Source organism: Protomyctophum bolini, assembly GCF_963924005.1.
Source record: "Protomyctophum bolini genome assembly, chromosome: 24".
Classification (NCBI taxonomy): Eukaryota; Metazoa; Chordata; class Actinopteri; order Myctophiformes; family Myctophidae; genus Protomyctophum; species Protomyctophum bolini.
Window position 1 is genome coordinate 7,152,659 of NC_137885.1, and position 27,079 is coordinate 7,179,737.

At 44.2% G+C, this 27,079-nt stretch overlaps 1 protein-coding gene across 3 annotated transcripts in view; it reads right to left on the reverse strand.

Annotated features, from left to right (window-relative positions):
* rcan1b (regulator of calcineurin 1b) overlaps positions 1–27,079 on the reverse strand; it is a 47,492-nt gene that overhangs the window by 17,774 nt on the left and 2,639 nt on the right. Inside the window, exons 1-2 of one of the 3 annotated variants that reach the window (XM_080758237.1) lie at positions 17,041–17,252; positions 15,978–16,113 (exon numbers count right to left, since the gene is read on the reverse strand). In XM_080758237.1, coding sequence (XP_080614363.1) covers positions 15,978–16,113; positions 17,041–17,093 — 189 coding nt within the window. In that variant the 5' untranslated portion in view covers positions 17,094–17,252. Of the gene's footprint in view, positions 1–15,977; positions 16,114–16,854; positions 17,253–27,079 lie in introns of those variants that run through there. The other 2 variants (XM_080758238.1, XM_080758239.1) reach the window with 2 other exon arrangements.

A 27,079-nucleotide genomic window follows, 5' to 3' on the forward strand; every position in this document is an offset into this window, starting at 1 on the left:
CCTTTGGTTTACGAAACCTAAAAAAAAAATATATATATTTCTATTCAACAGAAACCCACGGAACCGACAGAAACCTATATCATCTCTTTCCCTGTCTGTCTACATTAACATGCAAGCGTTTGCAAAGCCTCTCCGCCTGTCGTCATGTGTGCAGAAGGAAGGCAGGATGTGGTTTTCACCGAGGAGGAGAGCGTAACAGCGTTACGGCATGCTCGGCGGTCAAGCGGAACACAGATTACTCGACGCTCAAATGACAGGTCATGGTGGGTATTAAGCGCCGGGAAAATGCATCCATTCCATGCAGGTCAACGTGAGAGGTGGCGGCGTTGAAAGCACATGCTTATTCTGACCTGAGATCAGATTTAAAAAAAAAGTCTTCTGAATCCCGACAGTTTTCTGAAAAAGCTATGTTTCTATGTGTCAGTCGTTCTTCGATTTTTCAAAAATAGCAGACCTACAGGCTCGTAGCGCGCCACCGATCTCAACCCGCTTAATTTCAAGGACCCCCCAGTTTGACATGCATTAGTCTACGGGGCCCCATTTAATGGCATTTCCATCTCTGGGACCCCCAATTTATATTGTAAAAATCACTGTTAGTCTGAGAGTGTACAAATGGAACCTAACTAACAAGTCCATTTGGTTCCATTTGTACACTCTCAGAGTTACAGACCCATAAGGGTCCATTTGGTTCCATACACTCTCAGAGTTACAGACCCATAAGGGTCCATTTGGTTCCATTTGTACACTCTCAGAGTTACAGACCCATAAGGGTCCATTTGGTTCCATTTGTACACTCTCAGAGTTACAGACCCATAAGGGTCCATTTGGTTCCAAACTATCATTTAGCTGGGGGACCCCCTGGAACTCCCTCAAGGACCCCTGGGGGGTCCCCGGACCCCACTTTGGGAACCACTGCTCTAGTCATAGTAAAATGGAGTTACTAATGTACTGTACATTAAATCTCTTGGCCAAGAATATTAGTAACATTAAGAAAAAAAGGAACGTTGGTATGTGCATCGCCATAAATAATACACCCATCAATAATACACCCATAAATAATACACCCATCAATAATACACCCATCAATAATACACCCATCAATAATACACCCATCAATAATACACCCATCAATAATACACCCCCATCAATAATACACCCATCAATAATACACCCATCAATAATACACCCATCAATAATACACCCATCAATAATACACCCATCATTAATACACCCATCAATAATACACCCATCAATATTCTAAACGAGAGGCCTGTTGAAGTCAGAAATGAAGACAGAAGTATATGGCCCATCCGGTCACAACCATGGGGAGGTCTCCCTAGATTAGGAGAGACGAGCCATTCTTTCTGAGACGTAAACAAGGAAGTGATCGGCAGCGCGCATGCGCAAACAGCAAGGAGAAAGAAAAAAGAAATCCAGTGCCAGTACCAGTGCACCAACCAAACAAGCAACAAACAAATGTATATATTTTTTAATAGAGTCCCAAAATAAAAGAAACTGAACTGTGTGCGCCTGTTCGCCTGCGGATATAATACCAACACAACTCCCATTAATGATGAACTTGTGTCAGTCGATCAGTACCTCAACGCCGGGCCATTAACTTGTAGGTTACCTACGGTAGGAGCACATTTTTAGATTGCATTATGTTTTGCAGCATTCAGAGCAAAATGCTACTGTATACATACTTTGCAATATGGCAGAGGTCAAAGCAATTGGTGTCCTATAGTTTGTTTGCTGTGGGTCACTGGAAATTGAGCCAAATTATCGTTTAACTTTTTTTCTATGGTTGAACTCCCCCCCCCCCCCCCTATTTTGGAGGAGCGGTGGCGTGCGCGCGTGCGCGTGGTCTAATCCAGCGTTGCTTGCCTTCGTCGTATTTTCGCCTCTACTTTGGGAGACTTTGGAGTTACATCATTCTTGCATTTATTTTTATTATTTGCTGCGTTTGCATTCATACTATCCGCGTGTCCACCGCAGCAGTGAACTTTATCAATGTGTTCTATGGTGTTAAAAATAAAATTGAGTAATAGTTAGGACCTAAATTGAGGGTAACGTGGACGCAGTGTGTCAGGGACTGGACGTACAAACTGTGTGTGTGTGTGTGTGTGTGTGTGTGTGTGTGTGTGTGTGTGTGTGTGTGTGTGTGTGTGTGTGTGTGTGCGTGCAAGCATGCGTGCGTGCGTGCGTGCACAATAACGGATCGCTACAACTTCACCAACCTGTTTTGATACATAAACACATACATAAACAAACCTGGTATAGGTTAATAGGAGTAGCCTACTGTCTACACAAGCACTTTTATCTGACTCTGGATCAGCGGAGCCGCCCGTCACGATTCCTGATCCAGGTCTGTACTCATGCGAGCGCATGCAAAAATTGTGCAAATGTGCGATGGAACCCAATCGCCTCCAATATTCTCTCACTATATATATATCCTGTGCACTGCATTGTTCCCGTGTGTAACCTTCAGCATATTTGATCGACGTCTGGCCATATTGCAGTTAGGGGCTTCTAGCTCTTCATTAGTCTGTCCGTGGGACATCTTTAATTATGCGTCGCTGCGTAATAACGCCTTCTCCTTCCTCATCGTGTGCCAAATACCAACAATTCTACCACAGGTCGTTTCGAGGAAGCAATCTGATTGGTTGAAACAGCCGTGGGTTAAACCAGCACTGTTCACCACCTAATCAAAACAAAGAATTCACCTGCTCTGTTCTCCCAGAGCGCTAGCAAACTCGGTGGCTAGGCTAGCTAGTTTCTTGGGAAGGTTGTGGTCGTAGTGACTACATCTGTCATTAAAAAAATATATTCTTTCAGCGATTTTAATAGTTTTAAGGGTAACTGTGGTAAGTATGGCACATTCATCCCCTGTATTTAATGCGGTTGCATTCACACCATGTTGTCGATTGACCAAAATGACGACTAAATATAATACTGACAATTTCATCAACAGATAAAAACTAGACTAAAAAATATTAGGGAGGGAGTAAATGGAGAAGAGATCCAGTAGAACTAAAAGATACGTCATTTTAGGTCCTCGGGTGTTAAGCTCTGAAAATAGCAGATCTACAAGCTCACAACGGGGGTGTTCCTATACAAGGGGCCAGGGCACTGGGCCATTAAGGTCACAGTTTTCCACTCATCAAAGTGCATGTTATCAGTAATTATAGCCAAACTGTCAAGTCCATAACCGCTGACAAAGGGGAACATTACCATTCTTGTGGCTTGGTCAACCAATAAAGGTAAATGTTTGAACTTGACGTTTGCGGAAAAATAAATAAATAGCAGATCTACAGGTCTGCTATTTATAGGTCTGCTATTTTTGAAAAATCGAAGAACGACTGACATAGAAACATAGCTTTTTCAGAAAACTGTCCGGATGTGGAAGACATTTTTAGAATCTGATCGTCAAAATGGACTAATGCAAGCCCCGACAGTGAGTTCAGGGTTCGATTCCCACGCCTGACGACCTTTGCCCTGTCTCTCACTAACCCCCATTTCCTGCCACTCTTCACTATACTATCCAACAGTGGTTTAGTTTCTTCCAAAGACTAAATCTCATTAATATGCAAGTGTCCTCCTGTCAAAAAATTCAAACCACCTGAATAATACATGGCAAAACATGAAGCCAGACGTATGAGAATATTTGTCCCGGAAACCAAACAGGGAGCACTAGAATCATCTCCCTGTTTGACAAGTAGTCCTGCCTGGAGCTCATGAGCACATCATCTCCCCTGGATAAGAGGCCGTTCTATCTTAGCTCAGCAGTATTAGAAATGTGTTCTCTCGTGCAGGAGACCTGGGTTTGAATAAAGATATAAGTATTTCTCAGTATTATAAGCATTTCATATCTCACTTAATATTGTGCAGTGCGGCGGGCGGCCTGACCGGGCAAACAAACAGCCATCACTTGAGGAAGGAGGCTTTTAAGGGGCTAAAAATAGCAGTTTGTTTTTGCAGAGACGTGTCTGAGAGACGTAGATATTATTGACCCCCGGGGCGGGCGGCGGGGAGGGGGAGACGCTTGTGGGCAGGATTCTAAGAAGAAGAGGACGAACCAACCCAACCAGCGACAGCCTTTTGATCTCGACCGCAAATTTTGATTTAGTTTTAGTCATAGGAACAGAATGCCATTTAGTTTCAAGTCATATCTTAGTCATCCGAGAGGTTTTAGTGTTCGACTAGATTTCGTTGAGTAAATATCATGAGATTTTAGTCGACTAATTATTTATTTTGGCTCTACGTATGTCATAATGATGGTGTAGATTTTACACTCGCATGCTGAAAATATACAATCTTGTAGATAGATCTGCAATTTTCAGAGCTCCACTAGGCCCTCCCGAACATTTGAGTCTAGTTTTTTTATTTGTTGACGAAATGTTCAATACATTTATTCTTAGTTTTAGCGAACGTGCCCCTGGAGATGATCACAGCCAGCCATCTGATTGATCACGTGACTTCTCCTGCATACAGAGAGCAGGTGTTACTGTATACAGAAAATGACTAATGGTATAGCGCTGTGTGTGTGCGTGTCTGCGTTTGTGCGTGTGCATGCGCGTGTGTCACTCCGATGGAAACTTGTGTGTGTGGAAAAATGAGTTGTGTAATAGTGGTGAGCTCTCAACTAAGTGTTGTTTGTTGATGTTAAACATTACCGTGTGTGTGTGTGCGAGAGAGAGAGAGAGAGAGAGAGAGAGAGGAGGTGCAAATCATCCCCAGACCTCAATCCCATCCCACTGCGGTCTATGTGGGTGGGTGTGAGAGAGAGAGAGAGAGAGAGAGAGAGAGAGAGAGAGAGAGCACTCAGCCCTGCATTTTTTCCATGCTCATGTTTTGGTTTCATCTTCCCATTTTTTCCATTCTCTCACTTGGTGTACACACTACACACACACACACACACACACACACACACACACACACACACACAGACGCGCACACATGCACGCACCCACGCACGCACTAAGCATTCGAAGGTTCGGACCTTTGCTCGTTACGTTGGCACACGAACCTCAATGAATGGGCTGGAACAGCGCCAGTCCCCACCAAACCTTTTTTTAATACGATAATATGGCAAATAATCACAGAATGTCACTGCACTGAGAGACACGCAGCTGCTTGTATACGCACCGCAGCTGCTCTATACATCTCCTTACAACAGTGTTTTACCGGATTTTGCCGTTTGTGTTGCTTTAGCTATTGAAAAAAAGCAGATCTACAAGCTCATACGAGCTTGTAGGTCTGCTATTTTTGAAAAATCGACTGACATTTTTATAGAATCTGATCTCAGGTCAGAATGGGTTAATCAGACCAGTGCGTGTCCAGTGGAAACCTCGTATGAATCTGATCTCAGGTCAGAATGGGTTAAATAACACCATAAAACTGCCATTAGCTTTTTCCCGTCACGCACCCCCCTAGAGGGCGTTCGCGGCACCACAGCGTGGGGACCAGAACGGCTCGCTTTTTTTTACATGAACAATATATATCAGAATGTCCAGCCCGGTCCTGCTAAAGCCCGACAAGGTTCTCCAATACAATAATCCAGAGTCCAACACCATATTAACCCATTCTCTGACCTGAGATCAGATTCATACGAGGTTTCCACTGGACACACACACTGGTCTGATGAACCCATTCTGACCTGAGATCAGATTCTAAAAAAATGTCAGTCGTTCTTCGATTTTTCAAAAAATAGCAGACCTACAAGCTCGTAGCGTGCCACTCGGTGGCGCGCTATGAGCTTGTAGATCTGCTATTTTTCTGATGCGTGCAGTCGCAGCACGCAACTACATACGGTGCTCTTTCGCGCAGATAGCCAACCCGACATGCAAACAAACCACGTCCCATAATTATGCTTAGCTAGATACAGATCTTGTAGTTTGATTAAACATGATAACGAGCAACCGAAAAAGCTCCGTTAAAACCGTTTAGTAGCCATATAAACGTCAAGACGTCTAATTGCCTATTAAGTAATGGATGCCCCGGGCGTCAAGAAGTCTTCCCTTGGGAATTCAAAACAATATATATATATATATATTTTCTTTTTTCATCCATATTTTGAAAATTCCTCTAATCTGGTGTACAGGTGCACATTACATGCATAATAGAATTACAAATTCTTTCTCTCTTTATAATGGGAGAATTGGCACTCAAAAGCCTAAACTGGTGACCACCAGGTGGCGCTGAAAGAGTTTTAATACCTTTTTCCTGACCTACTGTCCCTCTTCACTATTATATTACAGAGAGACTATACTTGCAGGAATAGATGGAATGAGACATTATTCAGCCGCAAATAATAAATAAGTTGTTGGCAACAACAATGCCGATGCATAAGAAAAAGGCATAGGTAGCATAATCATGCCTAAGTGATTACAGGTTTGTGGTCTACCTTGCTTTCTTTGGGGTGAACTGTGAAGAATGATCTTACAAACATTATCCCCCCAAATAAATATCCATGAGACCTAACTATGTAGGCATGGGATACTTTATAATAATAGTCTTATATGAGCCTCATAATTAACAGTTTATATTTGCATCTGGAAGCGCTGTGTCGCCTGTTCGTTAATAACCGAACTACGCAGAGAAGACGTGGCTCAGCTCAGCCGTCACCACTACTTTTCTAAAGGCAGAAAAAGCAGCATGCAGGGCAGGGATTGAAGGCCGTTTCCCTTGTGCCCCTCAAATTAAAAAAATGACATGCCCTGAGGCCACAATGGCCTTAAGCTGACTGTACCACTTTATCCTCTTTCTTGTCAATATGTCGACACCACCAGTGTCTTTTGTTGAGATTCTGTTCTCCCCCGAGTCCCCATCTTTAAACCACTCCAGTGAATTTGATTCGTGCAGCGCTGAGCAGATAGTATCCATAACCCTCATAATAAACCCTCACATTCAATGAATTCTTTCAATGGACTAGAATAGTTTTATTTGATGGCCTTCCTGCCCTGGCATTTGGCCCCTCAAAACAGGGACAACACCAAAATGCCAACCTTGCCCCTAAACATGACCAACTTCCAGGCCTGGGCAGGCACGTGTTCAAATATTAGAAGGAAGGCGTTCTGTTGAATCCAGCATGAGAACAGCCACATGTCACTGAAAACACCACGAGACTCGTATTCAATATTCGTACTCAATAATGTTATGTGAACGTGAATTACTCCTAAAATGGATAGTCATTTATTTAAATCTACACAGTAAACCGTTTAAATGTTTCCCAACCAGGATAATGGAGGAACCTACAGTATAGGTGAAAACATGACACTAATAGTAGTATTAGGTTAGGTCAGTGCTTCCCAAAGTGGGGTCCGGGGACCCCTATCTGGGTCCTTGAGAGTTTTAGCCAGTTTATAGCCAGGGAATATTATCAGTATAATCAGTATAATCTGGGAACACATTTCTTACAAATAATTTGTAAGACCAATGTGTTTGTAAAGGTGTCTACTAACATATCCCACATTGGTTTGTATTCAACCACCCTAGACAGCTGCTGAAATTTGGGGTATACCATCAACAGCCAATATATGGCTGGCAAAATGTTCATTGGTTAGACCAGTCAATTCAATTCAATTCAATTCAAACCAAACAGTCATTAGTCCTATACAACTACAACCTATCTCAAACCCACACCCTAAACCTAACCTCCCACGGGGGCAGCACACCTAAACCTAACCTTAACCCATGTCTAACCTAAGTTAGACTATAGTCTAAACTAGTCTAAACTAAGTATGCACCCCATGGGACGTGTCAAACTAGGGGGTTTTCATCATTCTGAATCCAGGCTAAAAACGGCCATATAGACACTTGCCCAAATGTGCCCAAATGTGCTGACCTACCGTAATCACATTTGTGATGACGGCTATGGACTTTTTAAGCCCAAGGAGTGTTTTTGTGCAAAACTAATGCTTGGAATGGATTCAGAATCATGAAAACCCCCTAGTTTGACCATAGACCCCCTAGTTTGGCCATAGCCACTTTCCCAAATATGCCCAAATGTTCTGACTTCATCACATTTGTCATGACGGCTATGGCCATGTTTAGCCCAAGGAGTGTTTTTGATGCAAAACTAATGCTTGGAATGGATTCAGAATCATGAAAACACACTAGTTTGACACGTCACATGCTACTTAAAGACCTTTTAAGCGTTGTACGAAGCCAACTCGAGTCGTGACAAATCATGACAACAAACGCAATATTTTAGACCAAACAAATGATTACAGAGAAGATAAAACAACAACAAAAAAGTGTTGTAACCTGCCGTTTTTTTTTCTACTTTCTAATTATTTTGTTTGGCCCAAAACATTGTTGTTTATTGTCATGATTTGTCACGACAAGATTTGGCTTTGTCCGCGGCGTAAACGTCTTTAAATAAATACTTTCTGAAAAGTCTATGAGGAAAATGAACGGGGATTTCTTTTCCGGGTCTCTCGAGGGGGGGGGGACGGGACTGCGACGCTCTATGCTTTCTCGTACAACGGATAGTGACATTCCCTGAATGTTCGTGCTCAAAAGAACGGTGGAAAATGTTTAACTAACTGGAAACGAGGCAAACAGGACAGGAGGTGAATGAAACCTCATTGTGTCAGACTGTTGATCTGTGTCGTCAGAATGAGGAACAGAGTGAATGGTTCTCATCCAGCGTGCATACAGTAGTCGGCAATGACTCAGTGGATACAGTGATACAGTATCGACAGGTCACACTTTCCATTGGCCCACGCTATGGCCGAGTCTCTCTCTCTGTGTGTGTGTGTGTGTGTGTGTGTGTGTGTGTGTGTGTGTGTGTGTGTGTGTGTGTGTGTGTGTGTGTCAATGACTGGTCATTTTACTGGGAGAGCTGGGTTTAAGAGATAAACGTCCAACTTCATGAAGCAGGTGCTGGTCACTCTCTCACTCTCTCTCTCTCTCCACTGTGCTTTAGTAATAAACAGGAATGCACTGACTGTCTCATAAATAATTCACAGAATGTCCAATACTGTAATACTGTATGTATGTATGTATGATGTACAAGCCGAGTGTATTGATGTGGTACTATAGGAGGTAACGGGAAAACGTTGATCAAAATAACAACTCTGCTACATTCTCTAATTGCCTAGACTTCTTGTAAATTAAGTAATGCAACCAAATGGACCCCCCCAACATTGGTTTCAATTGCGCTCTCAAGAGTTAAAGATCTATAAGGGTCCATTTACCAACTCTCCGTCATTTAGTTGGGGACCACCTGTGGAACCCACTCAAGGACCAGTGTCGGTCCCAGGAAACACTGGTTGAGGGTGCAACACAGCCCCCCCCCCCCCCCCAAATAATAAGTAAACAAATCGATTAATTGGTTTACTTTTGAACAAAATGCAGACAATCTTCTATGACTTCACTTTAACTGAGTCAGCAACTCGGCATCCACCAACACCTCATCAGAATGAAAACAGGTGCTCATGTGAACACTTGCTACACACACACACACACACAGTGGAATTTTTGGTCATTTGATCTCGTCAGCTGACCAACCAGAATTCCTTGCAGACGAGCGGTGGAAAAACAGTAGGATGAATGGGAGGAGGGCGAGAGAGAGAGAGAGAGAGAGAGAGAGAAAACAAGTCATCTTTTCACCCAGGGAGTCTCTTTTGTCTCCCGGCTGTTTTCTATTCCACTGTCGTCAGCAGCCTGGCCGCTACAGCGAGCACGCGGCCCCAAACACTGACTGCTTTGTCCGTTTGTTTGCTTGTCTCTCTCTCTCTGTGTGTGTGTGTGTGTGTGTGTGTGTGTGTGTGTGTGTGTGTGTGTGTGTGTGTGTGTGTGTGTGTGTGTGTGTGTGTGTGTGTGTGTGTGTGTGTGTGTGTGTGTGTGTGTGTGTCATTGTTGAATTGACAACATCTTTTGATTTACTTTGTCAGTGTTTTGAATTAAAAAAATTATTTCAATTTAGTCATATTTTAGTCAAGTAAAACTAGTGTTAGTCTAGTTTCCCAATGTATATGAAATGAATGAATGAACCATTGTAAAGCGCTTTGAGCACTTGGAATAAGCGCTATTAAAAAAATGCAATTCATTATTAGTTTAGTTTTTTTTTTTTGTATCACCCGACATGGGGGAAGTTTCCCCTAGTTGGACGTATATAGCGCGTGGAAGGAACGCGCTCGAGCGCCGTTCAGAATCACGCAGCCTGGAGAGTGACAAGGCTGCAGTTTGAAATACGTTTTCCCAACGAGGGCGGTGCAAACGTCAGCACTTTTAGGCACGTCGTGTGCAACATGACGACTGTTTATTATTAACTATTGCACAGTGAGTGACAACATAGAAGACATGCTGACTTCTATGGAATCCGAAGGACTGAAATCAAGTTTGTGGCGTCTGATAACTTTCATCCATGCACCAGCTACCATTTAGGACTATATACTCTATTTTGCAGATTTATTTAGATAATTCTTGCTTCTGGAGTGAACGAGTGAATCAGCCTTTCCCTACATATATATACACACATATTCACTGCACTTACTGGTAGACATTGTCTCACCCAACTCTTTTGTTTCTTTTTTTTTTTTTTTTTTTTTTTTTATCCCACGATTTTGTAACCCATTTTTCAGCCCTGTGTCAATCATCTAATGTGATCCTGGGCTCTACAGTCTACACACCCTCCACCAACCTAGTCCCCATATATGGAGGACAAGGGGAGAGCAACGGACTTGAACTCATGCTTCCTTCATGCCTGAGTGTCCAAGTTGCTCCTTTACAACCTGACAGGGGGGAGTTTCCCTGGTTGGACGTAGCGCGTGGAAGGAACACGTTATTCCAACCAGTTCCTTTCCCCTCCATCAGGCGCCCTGGCTGGCCAGGGGGAGGCAGTTTAGTGACCAGGATTACTGCATGTTTTTTGTGAGGGTACCTACCCTATAGGGGACACGGGGAGAACATGCAAACTCCACACAGAAAGGCCCTTTCGACCAACCCCCGCCTTCGGGTATGGGCACTGATGACGCGGAGGAGGAAACACGCCGCCAGCGCCCACCGCGTCCCGAGCGGGAATCGAACCCAGGACCTTCTAGCTGTGAGGCGACAGCACTACCAACTGTGCCACCGTGCCCCCAACTATTTTGTTTCCGATGTTGCTGATGGTATAAATGGATTGTAACACCCAGTCCCATTCAGGTATTGGGGCACAAGGCTTGGCTCAGGGAGGACGACGCTCCCTGCCAAGGCACTTTGGATAATAACATCATATCCTGTGTTTGTGTAAAACTATTTGCAGATTTATTTAGAGAATTCTTGCTTCTGGAGTGAACGAGTGAATCAGCCTTTCCCCTACATCATCATGAGTTTTACGAGTGAATCACTGATCTGATCTTGGCTGTTATATTGGCCGCATGTGTTCAGAATAGACTGGAAAGCAGCACAGCGCAGGTGGACGGTACAGAAACAGTACAGAAAACACTACACTACAGATGGATGGTAGTCTTCATAAACAACTACAACCTCTTAAGACCCATATACTTTGTCATAAGTCAAATAATAACAAAACTCATAACATGTGTGACGCGTATAGCTTTTTAGCAAAAGGCCGATGCACACCTCAGAAGGCTAGTGACAGGTGCGTAGGGCAATAAAGCATACTTAAAAAGGTTATCTTTGAAAAACAAAGAAGGGGCACACTGCCAGAAACTTGCCAAAAACGTTGCTCTTTATTGGTCAACGTTTTCGGTCTCTTTGACCTTCATCAGGACAGACAATACAGGGCACAATAGAGCGTCGCAGTCCCTCCCCCTTTCAGAACAACGAGTGGAGCCCAGGAAATGAAACCCAATGCATTTTTCCCCATAGGAATTTCTTAAAGTATTTATTTAAAGACGGTTACGCCGCGGACAAAGCCAACTCGGATCGTGACAAATCACGACAATGAACACAATGTTTTGGGCCGATCAAATAATTTATAAGAAGAAAAACAAAACAAATAGTGTTGTCTCCTGCCTTTATTTTCTTCTTTCTAATGATTTGATCGGCCCAAAATATTGTGTTCATCGTCATGATTTGTCACGATCAGAGTTGGCTTTGTCCGCGGCGTAACCGTCTTTAAATAAATACTTTAAGAAATGCCTATGAGGAAAATGAACGGCGATTTATTTTCCGGGTCTCTCGAGGGGGCGGGACTGCGACGCTCTATAGCCACCAAACATTTATAGACCACACCCTCAGTGAGAAGGCCATGACGCGTATAGCTGCAATTTTTGTATTTATCTTCTTTCTTCTTTTTTTTTTTTACCATTTCCCACCAATAATAACCAATGCCCGAAATAAGGACTCCAACGTGGCTGAAATCTGATCAAACTCATCACACGTGTGACGCGTGGATGGGCTATTGGATTGAATGGTAGCTGAAACCCGTGTTCCTGCAAAACGTTTGAAATGCAATGGTGTTTGAAAATGGCCACAGATCTCAGAGTAAAATGGGTTATTCGTCGTGTAAAATGTCATAATTCGTGACAACCCTGGTTGGGTGAAAGTGTGTGGAGTCTTTGTGGTCCTATAGCTGTGACAGAAAGTCTGAAAACTGAACTGAAACTGCCTCCCCCTGGCCAGCCGGGGCGCCTGATGGAGGGGAAAAGAACTGGTTGGAATAACGTGTTCCTTCCACGCACTACGTCCAACCAGGGAAACTCCCCCCTGTCAGGTGTAAAGGAGCAACTTGGACACTCACGCATGAAGGAAGCATGAGTTAAGTCCGTTGCTCTCCCCAGGTTGGCGGAGGGTGTGTAGAGCCCAGGATCACATTAGATGATTGACACAGGGGTGAAAAATGGGTTACAAAATCGTGGGATAAAAAATATATATAAAAATAAAATAAAATGAAGTCACACAAAGACGAACTGGAAGTTACAGCGTGAGGTCAGACTGGAGTCAACAACACTGGTGGTATGGTATTCCTCCACAAATTAACCTGAACCAGCCCCGCCGCCCAAACCACCAATTCCTTTTAATGACCTTAATGGGTTTTTACTAGAGCGAAGAGCTTTGTCAGCATCTGACAAATGACAAACTCTTTTCCATCCAGTCGGTCTTTTCCACTGCAGAAACACCTGCACAAGACTCCCCATCACACACACACACACACACACACACACACACACACGGACGCAGTACGCACGCACACACACACATAATAACAGGGCTGTAATGAATGATTGCTAGGCTAGCGGTCCCATTCTGCCACACCCGTTTGGTGAGGAGACAGTCTGACTCAAGTCTTCCACTGTGGAATTCCACTGCTTTTTCCACTCAAAAACACACTCTCTTTGCTTATCAGTGTTGATTTTGTCAACTAAAACTAGGGTATGATGAAAAATTTTCATCGACTACCTTTTTTTAATTACGAAAACGAAACTGAAACTAAATAAAAACTAACCTATGGTGACTAAAGTTGAGAATAGTTGAGAAAGTAGAATAAAATGTTAGGGGACTATACTAGTGGAGAAGAGATCCAGTAGAACATTTTATGTTTGGTTGCGCTCCAGTGTTGCACTCTGAAAATAGCAGATCTATAACCTCACAACGCATCGCAGTGCAACACGTTGTGAGCTTGTAGATCGGCTATTTTCAGCATGCAACCAAGTCAAAAATCAGGCATTACAATGCCATCAAGGCCTGCCAAAATAAATTTTTGCTGACAAAACTGTAGATTTACCTTACAGGTCTGTAAATCTGAGAGTGTACAACCATATAGACCCTTACAGGTCTGTAACTCCAAGAGTGTACAAATGGAACCTTACAGGTCCGTGACTTTGAGACTGTAACAAATCGAACCAACTCTGAGAGTTGAACCACTCATCTAGAATACATAAAAATGCCGTCAACAAGTTAAAGTGCAGCTGCAAGTTAGTAAAATAATAATATATAAATAGTGCATGCCAGTAAGAGTACAAAACATCAGTCGTGCAACATCAACTGAAGCATTAAAAAATATTACTGTATGCTAAATGAAAAATCATGGGACAAAGTACGTGGTATAGGATCGGCATACTGGCATATTGGAATGTGCTAATGAATCAAAACACATTCAACATCATCAACTTGCGACAGGAGTTGTCACTATTGAGTGAAAGATGAACCATTGCCAAAATAAATACAAATATTAAAGGTGTTTTTCATTTTGAATGTGTTATAGAGGTCAAGTACTGTATAAGTTTACAGATATAGAACACAAGGTTCAAACGGAGGTGTCGAGGGTTGTTGAGCATAGATATGCTCATTTTCTAAATGACCCTCTAGACACAGATGAAATTTTATGGCCATTTGGAAGGTTTGAATGACCCAGTAATGACAATGGAATGAATGAGTGTGTGTGTGTGTGTGTGTGTGTGTGTGTGTGTGTGTGTGTGTGTGTGTGTGTGTGTGTGTGTGTGTGTGTGTGTAATTTGCTCTAGATCAGCTGTGTTGTGTAATTGGGTCAGACTTGCATAACCTTTGTGTCACAGGGTTGAGTTTGACTCCATGAATCATGGAATTTTCACACGATACATACAGTAGTAGTTACTTCACAAACACAGGCTGTGCGGACAAATGCACGTTGGCATTACTGGCCTTGTGCGGACAGCAACAATTTAGGATAGCTATGCCATTTTTAACTTTTTCTTGTAATTTCCTAAACTAATACACTAACTGATTCGAAAACCTAAAACTAGCCCAAAAAATAATCAGACCTGTCTGAAGTGAGTGGACAGACAGACAGACATAGGGATGGACGGACGGACAATCGGACATTGCTGGTTCTAGGAGTGGTTGCACCACTCAAAAAGCCCCTCCTTTTCAAACAAATAAACTGGAATGCTGTTTTTTTCCATGTTTGGAACTCAAAAGTATAGGAATACCTTTACCTAGCGTCACCAGACTTTCCACCTCAGAGGAAAGCCTGGTATTTGTTCCAAACTGGCCCATATGATCTGGTCTAGGCCACCGATACTGAAAAAAAATCACACCTGTGACTGAACCGAGTGGTGCAACTCCGTGTGGGATCCCCTCTCAATTAGCAGGCAACAGTGCAACACTATCTCTCCGTTTCTAGCACAACAGCGCCACTTTTGCCCCTATTGGTACCCCTAAACATAGGGACATACGGACATATAGGGAGGGACGGACATTGCTGTTCCTTGGAGTGGCTGCACCACTCAAAAAACAAACAACACAACACGGTGGTTCAATTTCTTTCGGCGCAGCTTTGTTCCCCAAACTACTATAGTTTAGTCTCGCCAGTCGCTACACGTTGACATAAAAGATGGAAATGCCAAACAAACTATTCCTATATTTGTGATGCCCATGACCGCAGGGAATTATTTGGGGTAATTCTGGTTCCGCCTTGATGATTGATCCGGCCTGATGACTACAACATGTACGCAAGTTAATTTGTATTTTCCGCTCAGAAATCCTAAAATTATCCCAGGCTAGTAGAAATAATAATAATAATAATAATAATAATAATAATAATAATCTTTATTGTCCCGAAGGATATTTGTCTTCACAATCTGTTCAACAGTGTAACACCCACATCAAAAACTACACAGGGCACATGACACCAAGACAGTACAAAAAAAAAAAAAAGAAAAAAAACATGAGGTCCCCACTGTGTACAGAACCATCCTATCGGCGGGGCAGTTTGTTTAATGCCGCGATGGCTGAGGGGACAAAACTCCTACTAAAACGGACGTTTTTCCATGGCAAGGTTCTGTATCTTTGTCCAGATGGCATGAGGTTAAAGAAACGATACAGAGGATGGTCAGTGTCATTTGATATCGCGAGTGCTAGTCGTGTGATGGCGTTATTGTTCATATCAGAAAGTGTGGGTGTAGGAAGTCCGATGATTTTGGAAGCAATACGGGTGATACTGAAAAGTTTGTTCCTGTTAGGCATGGACAGTATGGTGTAGAAATACCTTGTACACACACGCGCACGGCACGCACGCACACAGACACAAACACACAGAGGCCTACCTTCAGAGTGGCATCATTGAACAGGTGCTCAGCCACTTTGCAGGCGATGAGGGCGTTGGGCAGCTCAGTGAACTGGACGTTGACTGTGGCCTCTTCTTTCTTCTTCTCTGACCGCTGCATGGCTACTGGGACTCGACTGGGTCGCGACGAAACGGGAGGAACAAGAACAACAGAGCCAGAGTCAGAGAAGGCTGCGCAGTGCAGCACGTCAGGAAATTAAATAAACGAAATATGAAAGATAATTATGCATTACTGTATAATGTGTATACCAGCTTTACCGTAATTATGCCAATTACATTTAATAAATAAATAAAAAATAAACACACATCTCAACTCCACACCTCTTTAATAAGTAAATATACATTTACAGGTGGGGATGCCAATTTCATCCAATCAGGAGAGAGATCCCATGTCAGCTTCTGTTTTATAGACAGACTACTATAGTCCCAGTTCCAATTTTTGTCTGCTGATTTGTCATCAATTCACCACATCCAATTTCACTTGATTATCCAAGTACCCTTATGTGTTGAATTGAGTACATGCGGACCCCAATGGAAACAAGCCAATAGGCTTTCCTTTTAGCAGGCCTTGTATTGTTCTGTACATCAGTTCTTCCATGTCCATGCAAACTTTTAATGAACTGAATTCAATCAAAATTCTCTCTCCTGTTTGGATAAAATTGCTGTCCCGATCTAAAACAATTTATATTTTGTTTAATAAAGAGCTCGGGACAGGGATATCCCAGTTACTGAACATTCTAAACCAATATGGGAATATAAAGCTATTTAGCAGCTCTCGCTCTCTCTCTCTACATAGTTCAAGTTCATAGTGTACACTACAGTATATGCATTGTGTACAGGACAGCACAGATACATACCTGCAATAACCGTAACCATTAATTCATGACAGTCCGTGTCGGAACTGGTCAGTTTGCGCCGTACTATTACAGCTTTAAAAGCAGCGTATTAGAGCTTTGAACAGAGCTCCCTACAACAATGACGTTATACTGCAGATAGCTTGCGCCTATAGTAGCATCTCATGCTACCCTAATGTTCCTACTTACAAAACAAAAGCGCCTAGTACAAAACACACAGTGAAATCCACCGGCTTCTTCATCAACACAGTTCTGGGGTTTGTGTGGGTGGTTGTCTTCTCAGAGAGATCAAGGTATCGTTTTACAAATGAAGAAGAGTATGAATGAAATAAATAAGAGAGAGATGGATGTTGTGATGATGAAGCTGCTGCTGCTAGCTAGGGCGGCGGGCCCGAGGAGATGAGAAGATCATTGCTGTTGCCAGGTTTTGAGAGAAGTAAGCCAACGAGGTCTATAAAAACAAGGCCAAAAGAAGCGACACATGATCAGTGAAGTAGTGAACACTATTTGAAAATAGAACATCTACATATATATATATATATATATATATATATATGTATAATATATGATATATATTATACATATAGTATGATATATTATTATATATGTATGTATGACCACAGACATTCTAGGGCTAATCTACAAGCAATGTGATGCCTGAACTAGGACCCAAATCAATGGAAACAAAGGCCATAGCTTTCTTCGGTTATGAATCATCTTAGCAGAACTTGTATTGAACTGTACCTGAATTCCTGTGCTTATTTTCTGCAAACTGTTAATAAAGTATTCAATCAATCAATCAATCAATCAATCAATTAATTGATCAATGACGGGGCCGGGGGTCCCTGCCCCCTGGCACAACATAATATTTTCAGATGGACAAATACACATTAATTTCGTGGTCCTTGACAATGAAAAAAAAAACAAGCCGGCTGTTGCTTATAATAGGCAGACATGGCAACACTGATGAGAATGACATGACGTCACGTCAAGTTCAACAGCTGATGTGTGCATCCGGTTGAGGAGAATTTCCATTCCCATCCTTCCTCCTCTCCATACCTTAGAGTATATAACTCTATGCTCCATACATATATAACTGATCTACAAAACATCTGCGTCCGTCAGCGTCACTGTGGTGATTTATAAAACATGAATACTTACATGCTGAAACTATTCATATCCTTTTTATGGTTAATCTTCATCGTTTTATTTTTATTTTAATGGGTAAATTCAAGAACATTCCTCAAACTGATGCATTGCTTAACAATATATATTATTAATAGAACGTAAATTTAATACAATATTATTATCACGTATATTTATTAACGCCCAACCGCAAACACATTTCAAATTAGCATACGAATTTAACTTGCTTTGCATTGCCCTCTTGTGGACAATAACCAATAGGCAAGGCATCTATTTTCATCTATGGGCTATATAACATTACATTATTTTGGGGGGTCACGCAGCCTGAAAAGCTTTAGAACCCCACTGGTCTAATTAATGCATACCAAACTGGAGGTCCTTGAAATGTACATCTTTTATTTGTACACAGTCAAATCATATCAGTGTTTATAAAACTCTGAGGGTGAACGAATTGAACCAAATGGATGTATGTATTCTGAGATGCTTCATAGGGAGCTTATTGGTTCTGAATGGATACAGGATTTGTGGGCACTATAGGGACATCTGCGGGCACCTCGATGTAAAATTGCCTTTTTTTACCCCAAAATGTTGAAAAATAAAATATTTGAAAAGATTATCTTAACCCATTTTGACCTGAGATCAGATTCTAAAAATGTCTTCTACATCCTGACAGTTTTCTGAAAAAGCTATGTTTCTATGTCAGTCGTTCTTGGATTTTTCAAAAAAATAGCAGACCTACAAGCTCGTTGTATATCTGCTATTTTTCAATAACTAAAGCATAACATAATGCTAACACCAAAAGGGGTTCCCGCCTTAAGTAAAGTATACACGATATGAACATGCACGGTACATCATTATCCTTCAACTTATTGTTTATGCCCCAAAAATACTGAATAACATGTTTTATTGCAATTTGGCGCAATTGTAGAAATATTAGACCTTAATTGTCGAATGTTTAAGCATGTTGTAAGCAGACTTATAGCTCGACAGACTTATAGCTCGTTACGTAGACAGCACTATAATTGTATTTTATGTAGCCATAGCACTTTATAGTACACATGTATATTGTATAATAATATAGTATAGTATGTATAGTTGACATAGATACTGCACTATTACGTTCTTAGCTTATACACGAATCGATTCATGATAACTACTTTATGTGATGTATGACATGCTTTTGTTTTTGCTTAAATGTAAGTCGCTCTGGATCAAGAGCGTCTGCTAAATGCCTAAATTGTAAATTGTATGTATATACTTTACTTTACCTGAAAGCATTATCCAAATATATTTTCTTTTACATTTTGGACAAAATAGCCAATTTAGTCAAGGTGCCCAGATGCCCAGTGCCGACCTATCCTGTTAGTAACAGGATAGGTCCAATGGTAACAGGCTGTTACCATTGGTTCATATCTGGCCAACCATTGAGAGCCGATATACTTTCGACCCCATTTGCTTTTAGTTTTAAGTAACCCAACCACAAGTCAGGGAAAAAAGCTCCATATCTATTTTACACTCTGTGCATGTTCCTTTGTATAATTTTACAATAGCCTACTTTATTATTCAGAAACGTAAAGCGTTGTGGTATTGTCAGATATTTATGCTGAAAGTATAACACTATAACCTATATGTATTTAATGCATCAACATATGAAACAAATAACACAATGATACATGACATGTCATCAACAAATACAAGACGCAATATGTAGGCTATACAAATGTGAAAAAGGAAAAAACTGCAGCAGTGAATGACACCTCCTTTTGATGGGAATTTACATTTACCTCCACTTGTGGTCTCTTTGATAGGTTTTTCTTTTTTTCAGGCCAGTTTTGAAAGAAACCCTATATTGGTGTCAGGACATGTTGGTGGCAGAGTTCTATAGAATTTGTTTTAAATTCTCTCTCTCGTGGCCGCTCCCTCTGGTGTTGTGGCGAACTGCACGGTGTGAAAACCTTTTCAGATACATGTTTCTTATATAAGGTGCACAGTCAGACCCAGCAGAAGTATGTGCGTGCGGTCGTGCAGAACTTAAGGAACTTTAACCCGAGTGGTGCCGGTCACTGGGTGGCATAGCCGTTTAAGCCCTTGGTCATGTGGGGATCAGCCACAACTTAATCCTCTCGGGGGGGGGGGGAGAGGGAGAGAGAGAGAGAGAGAGAGAGAGAGAGGAAATGTGCATATTATTATTGGCCAACTGTGCCTATAGCGCAATATGCACTTCCAGCCCTCATAGCCTTAAGTGAAAGTGGCAGCAGTTTGTGTGTTTTACTTGACACCGAGTTCCCTGCGACATCCAAACTCTACAGCTAGATGCACTCCATTCTTCTTGGCACTTGAGACCCACAGACCTGGAGCTCCACCTCTCCCTGGAACCTCAGACACACTCCAGACGTGTCGGACCTATTCAGTATAATCTCACATCTTGGAATACTGCTCCGGACGCGGCGACGTCTCTCTCTCTCTCTCTCCCCTAAGCTCTGTTTGTGGACCCGTGACCTTCCCAGGAATCTTGGCATCTTTTTTAGAACCTCTGACCCAGTAAGTGTTATCATTTTCTCTAACACTTGCCGACCCTCCCCCCCCCCGCCCCATGAACCACATGGCACAGTCGGACTGCCAACCGAGCGCGGACCTATCGAGCAGCGCCGTGGTCCACCATCCCGTGGGACCCTGCGCCGACGAGCTCCCGTCCGAGAGAGGGGGGGGAGAGGAGGGGGAAGAGGGGCAGGGGGAGGAGGAGGTGGAGGTAGAACTGGCGGAGGAGGTAGGGGAGGATGCTTTGATGATGGGTGAGCGGGGAGAGAGGGACGAACGGACAGCGGGAGAAACTGGGCGGGCTCCGGATGCAGGCGTCGAGGAGCGGGCGGAGGGTCGGGGGGAGAGGGAGAGCTTCGAGGGAGAGGGAGAGCTTCAGAGGAAGGACGGACGTGTGGAAGGAGGAGAAAGCGGAGGAGAGGAGGAGAAGTCAAAAGGAGACACTGACAGTTTGTGTGGCTTAGAAACAGATTTTGGGGAAGAGACGGGCAGAGAGAATGTAGACGACACCACGAGAGATGGAGAGACACGGCCGCCAGTGGTATCAGGTGTGGATAGTGAGAGTACAGGTGGCACGGGGGATGGGGGTGAAGAAAAGGAGGAACAGGCATTGAAGGAGAAGAGCACAGAATCACCCGTCAATGGCACAGAAACAATGGAGGCTGAACCGCATGCTTTAACGGAGTGCACAGAGTCGCCTGTTGACGGCAAAGAAAAGGTGGAGGCTGTCATTCCCTCCACAAGTGAGTCAAAACAAAGCGCAGAGTCTGAAGGAGTCACGGCCATGTCACCACCGGTCTTAGCCGCAGCGTCTGTCACAACAACAGGACAGGTCAAAGTTCAGGAGGATTCCCAGCAGTGCTCCGTTGCCGGTGGTGATGTCACCGGTGAAGAAGTGGAGGCCAATGAACCAATCAGCCGGTCAGCACACGGAGACGAAGTCACAGGACTCGACAAGACGGGCAGCGCTGTCGACGTCACAAAGACAGACAATGACAACGAAGAGGGGAAAGCGAGCGACGGACCCGTACGAGATATCCCGTTCATTTCTAATGACATCACCGTAAACAATAACGTGAGCCAAGAGACAGAGCAGCCTGCAGAATCGCCATCTGGGCCCAACGAGGTCGGAGAGGCAGGACGGTGTCTGGACTGTCCAGAGGAGGAGTTGACCAGGCCTGGTGCTACAGAAGAGGAGTTGAGAAGGCCCTGTGCTACAGAAGAGGAGTTGACCAGGCCTGGTGCTACAGAAGAGGAGTTGACCAGGCCTGGTGCTACAGCAGAGGAGTTGACCAGGCCTGGTGCTACAGAAGAGGAGTTGACCAGGCCTGGTGCTACAGAAGAGAAGTTGACCAGGCCTGGTGCTACAGCAGAGGAGTTGACCAGGCCCTGTGCTACAGAAGAGGAGTTGACCAGGCCTGGTGCTACAGAAGAGGAGTTGACCAGGCCTGGTGCTACAGAAGAGGAGTTGAGAAGGCCCTGTGCTACAGCAGAGGAGTTGACCAGGCCTTGTGCTACAGAAGAGGAGTTGACCAGGCCTTGTGCTACAGAAGAGGAGTTGAGAAGGCCTGGTGCTACAGCAGAGGAGTTGACCAGGCCTGGTGCTACAGAAGAGGAGTTGAGAAGGCCCTGTGCTACAGCAGAGGAGTTGACCAGGCCTTGTGCTACAGAAGAGGAGTTGACCAGGCCTTGTGCTACAGAAGAGGAGTTGACCAGGCCTGGTGCTACAGAAGAGGAGTTGACCAGGCCTTGTGCTACAGCAGAGGAGTTGACCAGGCCTGGTGCTACAGAAGAGGAGTTGACCAGGCCTGGTGCTACAGAAGAGGAGTTGAGAAGGCCTGGTGGTACAGAAGAGGAGTTGACCAGGCCTTGTGCTACAGAAGAGGAGTTGAGAAGGCCTGGTGGTACAGAAGAAGGAAGCAGCAACCCAGCAGATCAGCCACTGACGAGCGAGGGAGAGGTAGAGAGAACAGGACAGGGAGGGGACGGAGATAAGGCGAAGGAGGATCAAATGCTACAGATTGGGGATAATGCTGTCACCGGGACAGACGAGACAGAGGAGCTGGAGGAGGAGGAGGGTTGTGTAGAGAACAGAAGCGAGGGCGATAACGGAGCTATGAAAGCCACACACGCAGAGGAGCACCGGGGAGACGTCAAAGCGGGAGACGGCGTGGAAACAGAGAGAGAGCCAGTGTCCGAGGCCATCGAGGCCGACGTCAGCCTATCACAGCCGCCGCCGGTGCCTCCCAGTTCAGAGGACCTTACTTTGGACTCGCAGCACGACGCCGACAATCTGGAGGTGATGGAAGCCATCGAGACGCAGGAGCCGGGTGGAATCGAACCGGAGGGGTCAGGAGAACAAATCGCCTCGGAAGAGACCCAGTCAACATCGGCCGGGGCATGCGAGTTGCGAGAGATGCTGCAGCCCAACCATGAATCACAGTCAGAAGTTAGTTCCGAAGTGACCGCGGAGGACGCAAGCAGAGGTGGAGCAGTGGAGGACGAGGGGACGGCAGAATTAGAGCCCGTGACTGTTTTGGATGATGAGTTCGAGGTGATGTCGCAGGACGGAGGGAGTCCTGAATCCGAGATGCCGAGGGCACCTGAACCTACCACCACAGCAGCTCAGGTAGGCCTGTCACAAGTATTAGGTACATAATAATCACAATTATGTTTTCATAATAGTCAATCGTTTCCATGTTGAAAAATGTGCATAATTTTTATAAACATTTTCAAAAATAGCAGAAATAGCAATCTACAAGCTGTGTAAGATTTTAGATCAACTATTTCCACTATTTTGTAAATTATTTGGAAAGAAAAAAATATTAAATGTCTCAGTGATTTCTTTCTATATTTAAGTCATCTGCACTGTGCCATTTGTGATTACAAAGCCTAAAGCCCCAAACCACACCAAAGGGTCGGGTCAAAACTTTTGAAGGTAAACCACACCAATGCAACTCATTGAGTTGCAAGGAGTTGGTGTGGTTGACCTTAAAAAAGCGTTTTGTCCTGACCCGTGGTGTGGTTTGGGCTTATAAAAGGCAAACAGAAATACAAATTGCAACGTTCCAATGTTCAATGCAAAAAAAACTAGTAATCGTTAATCGTAATTATCCGTGTGGCAATTAATCGTCACACTTCAACGTGTAATCGTGACAGCCGGACGACGACGACGGAGGCGTGGCGAAGGGCGGACGTGGAGAGGGCGAGACGCCGGGAGGAGGCCAGGACGACAAACCGAGGGGAGAGGGCGGAGCGAGCGAGGTCAACGGGCGAGTGAGGGAACTGAGGGACGCCATGGAGAACGGCATCGCGGGGCCAGAGCCGCCGCCGCCGCCGTCCTCAAACGGCGGCGAGGGAGGAGGGCCGCCGACGACGAAGCCGGAGCGCGTGACGTCTGTGAGGAGACAAGACACCGACTGGATCAAGAAAGACATAGAGGAGGAGGAGGAGGAGGAGGAGACGACGAGAGACTGGAGGAGAGACCTGAAGATGGTGAAGAAAGACGCGCCGCCGCCGCCGGAGGAGGAGAGGAGCCCTGCAGCGCCGAAGGAAGACTGGATGACGGAGCTGAAGTCCCTGATGAAGGACCAGTCGTCTCTGGTGAGACGGCGACGGGACGAGCCGGGGGGGAAGAAGAAGCGAGTGGTGCTGATGGTGGAGGACGGCCAGTCCTACTGCCCTCGCCGCGACCAGGAGAGGAGAGGAGAGGAGGTGACGCTGCTGTCTCACAAGACGGTGGTGCGCGAAGCGCGACGCAGTCCCGTGCTTCCCGGGGCGAGGAGGGGCAGCGGGGGCGACGGCGATGGCCAGGACCTCGTTGTCTCACTCTACGTCAAGGTACTCATCACGCATGCGCAAGTACACACACACACACACACACACACACAGGTTATACAAGCTTGTGCATACTCAAAAGTGTGCAGAGCTAAGTGGGGTTTTCACTGTTTTTGAGCGGTGCGTCCCGCTCAATCATTTGAGTCTGTGTGTGTCTAATTTGTCTATAGCAGCACGAGTGTGTGTCTATTTGTCTCAGTGACGTCATCATCATTTCTCGGCCCCTATATGTGAGATCATGTGGTTCTGTATACATCGTCATCATCGTCATACATCATCATCGCGATAAAAGGCACAGCTCACATGGGTGTGCATGATTCTCCAATGCATGGCTTTTGAAGATGACGTCATATGGCAGGCTATAGTCTATGGACTTTAATGTTTGTTTAGGGCACTAAATGACGACGTCAGACGTCATGTGGCTGATGCAGTGGGCAGACACTTCACACAAGTGAGATTTTATTTTACTCATGCGGTGAGATACCATTTAGTCGACAACTCTGTTCATGCAGAATAGAATATTCAATGCAACAAAAGCAACGACAAAACATTATGACACTTATGCAGTCACATTTAGCAACTTGTATACTGTACAGTAAACTACCTGATGATGCAATATGTCACCCCCAGGGCCAGGGGTCATTGAGGCGGTTCTGAGGGGGGGGGGGTCCAGGAAAAATAGACAAGCTACTTGGACAAAATCTTTACAAACCGTCTCTTATATTGACTGCTGCTGCGGATCATAGACATTATTTAAAAAAAAGACTTCTACAGAGTACAGAGAGTGTGGGTTGTTTCCTCTCTCACGTTGTGTGTTGTTATGCCGAGCTTATAGCCTGGTCTGTGTCGGAGATATCAAACACGGCATGGCTTGGGTGTCAACTCAAGCTGATGAAATAGCATCACTTCTCAGCAACATCCCCATTGAACACATCATATGCACTCCACCTGTGCTCAAACGGTTTGCTGCATTATTAATCGGTTTACGAAGTGAAACAAAACACAACGCCTGATCAAGCAACGAGAATCGGCATGGAGCGAGAATCACTGTATAATGGCAACCCGGCCGGAACGGGAACACTGAAACTGTTGTCACGCTCCGAGAAAAGACCCCGGAGTGGAAATAGGGGGCGTGGCCAGGAATACCGCAGCTGTCCCTCTGAGTCTAGTCTTGAATACATGTAGTAGTAGCTACGTACGTATTATGCAAATCTGCACCCACTGCATTCAGGAACTTCTCGAGACTGTCCTCGAGTTGTTACAAGGGTGTTACATCATTGAGACAGACAGACAGACAGACAGACAGACAGACAGACAGACAGACAGAGATGATATTAGGCTGCTGAAACTTCCCTGAAGGCTTGGTAGTATATTCCAGGCCAACCCTGGCCATACAGTATGTAGGCTATGTTAGAACTAACAGTATACTTACACACGCCGTATCATGCATGCAAAATGTGCAATACTTTAGTTTAGAATGTTCTCTCTCAGCATGACGACTCTGAGGGTAAACAGTGATACCGATGTGGCGTGGGTTTTCAGGACTGGAGATGGCTTTTAATTAAAAGTCAAATAAGCCTGCAGCACAACAGTGACATGATCTGTTCCAAGTACATAACAATACAGACATACATGCACCCATCTACAGTAATCTCTCTCTCTCTCTCTCTCTCTCTCTCTCTCTCTCTCTCTCTCTCTCTCTCTCTCGGTGTGTGTGTGTGTGTGTGTGTGTGTGTGTGTGTGTGTGTGTGTGTGTGTGTGTGCTGTAATCCACTTAGAGATTAGCCTTCTTGGCAGGCAGGGAGATGGCGACAACATTCCAACCGTCCTTATTCTATTAAAGTAATTACTCTCTGGTGCATTCTTCACCTTGATTAAAAAAGGGCAGGATTGAAAAATGACACTTAAGCTCTAATTTAAAAACAAAAAATGCATAAATAACAGATCTACAAGCCCACATGCACCCTAAATAGGCACGCCTGGCACGGTGGTTACCGTAATAAAGACACAATACAAAGGTTGTTGGACGGCCATTATGTGGGACTTGGCTAAACCAGTGTTTCCCAAAGTGGGGTCTGTCTGGGGACCCCCAGAGGTCCTTGAGGAAGTTCCAGGGGGGTCCCCCAGCTGAATGATATAGTTTGTAACCAAAATGGACCCTTATGGGTCTGTATAACTCTGAGAGTGTACAAAGTGTACAAATTCCATTTGTACACTCTCAGAGTTCAATTGACTTTGATTTTACAATATAAATTGGGGGTCCCAGAGATAGAAAGGGTCTGTAGACTAAATTAAAAACTAATTCTGACACACTGGAAGAAGGAGGAGGCTCCTGCATTTAAGCACTGGTTAAATGAAATGACTATAGTACACTTCATCTTGAGAGAATAAGGTATTTCCTGAGAAACAGGGAGAGACAGTTTGATAAGGTTTGGCTGACCCTTGTCGATTACCTGAGTAGAAACAATTAATAGACAGGATACCATTGATATGGTTGACTGTACGCCATTTTCTTTTCAGATGTTTTCCATGAGCTTTCTATCATCTTATTATTATAGTATGCAGTGTCACTGAGCAGTATGGGTGGGAGGGTTAAGGGATTTCTTTCTCTTTTTTGTCTTGTTTATTTATTTATTTTCATTTTGTTTGTAATAATTTATAATCTGTTCAATAAAAACATATTTGACCAAAAAATAAATGACCACTG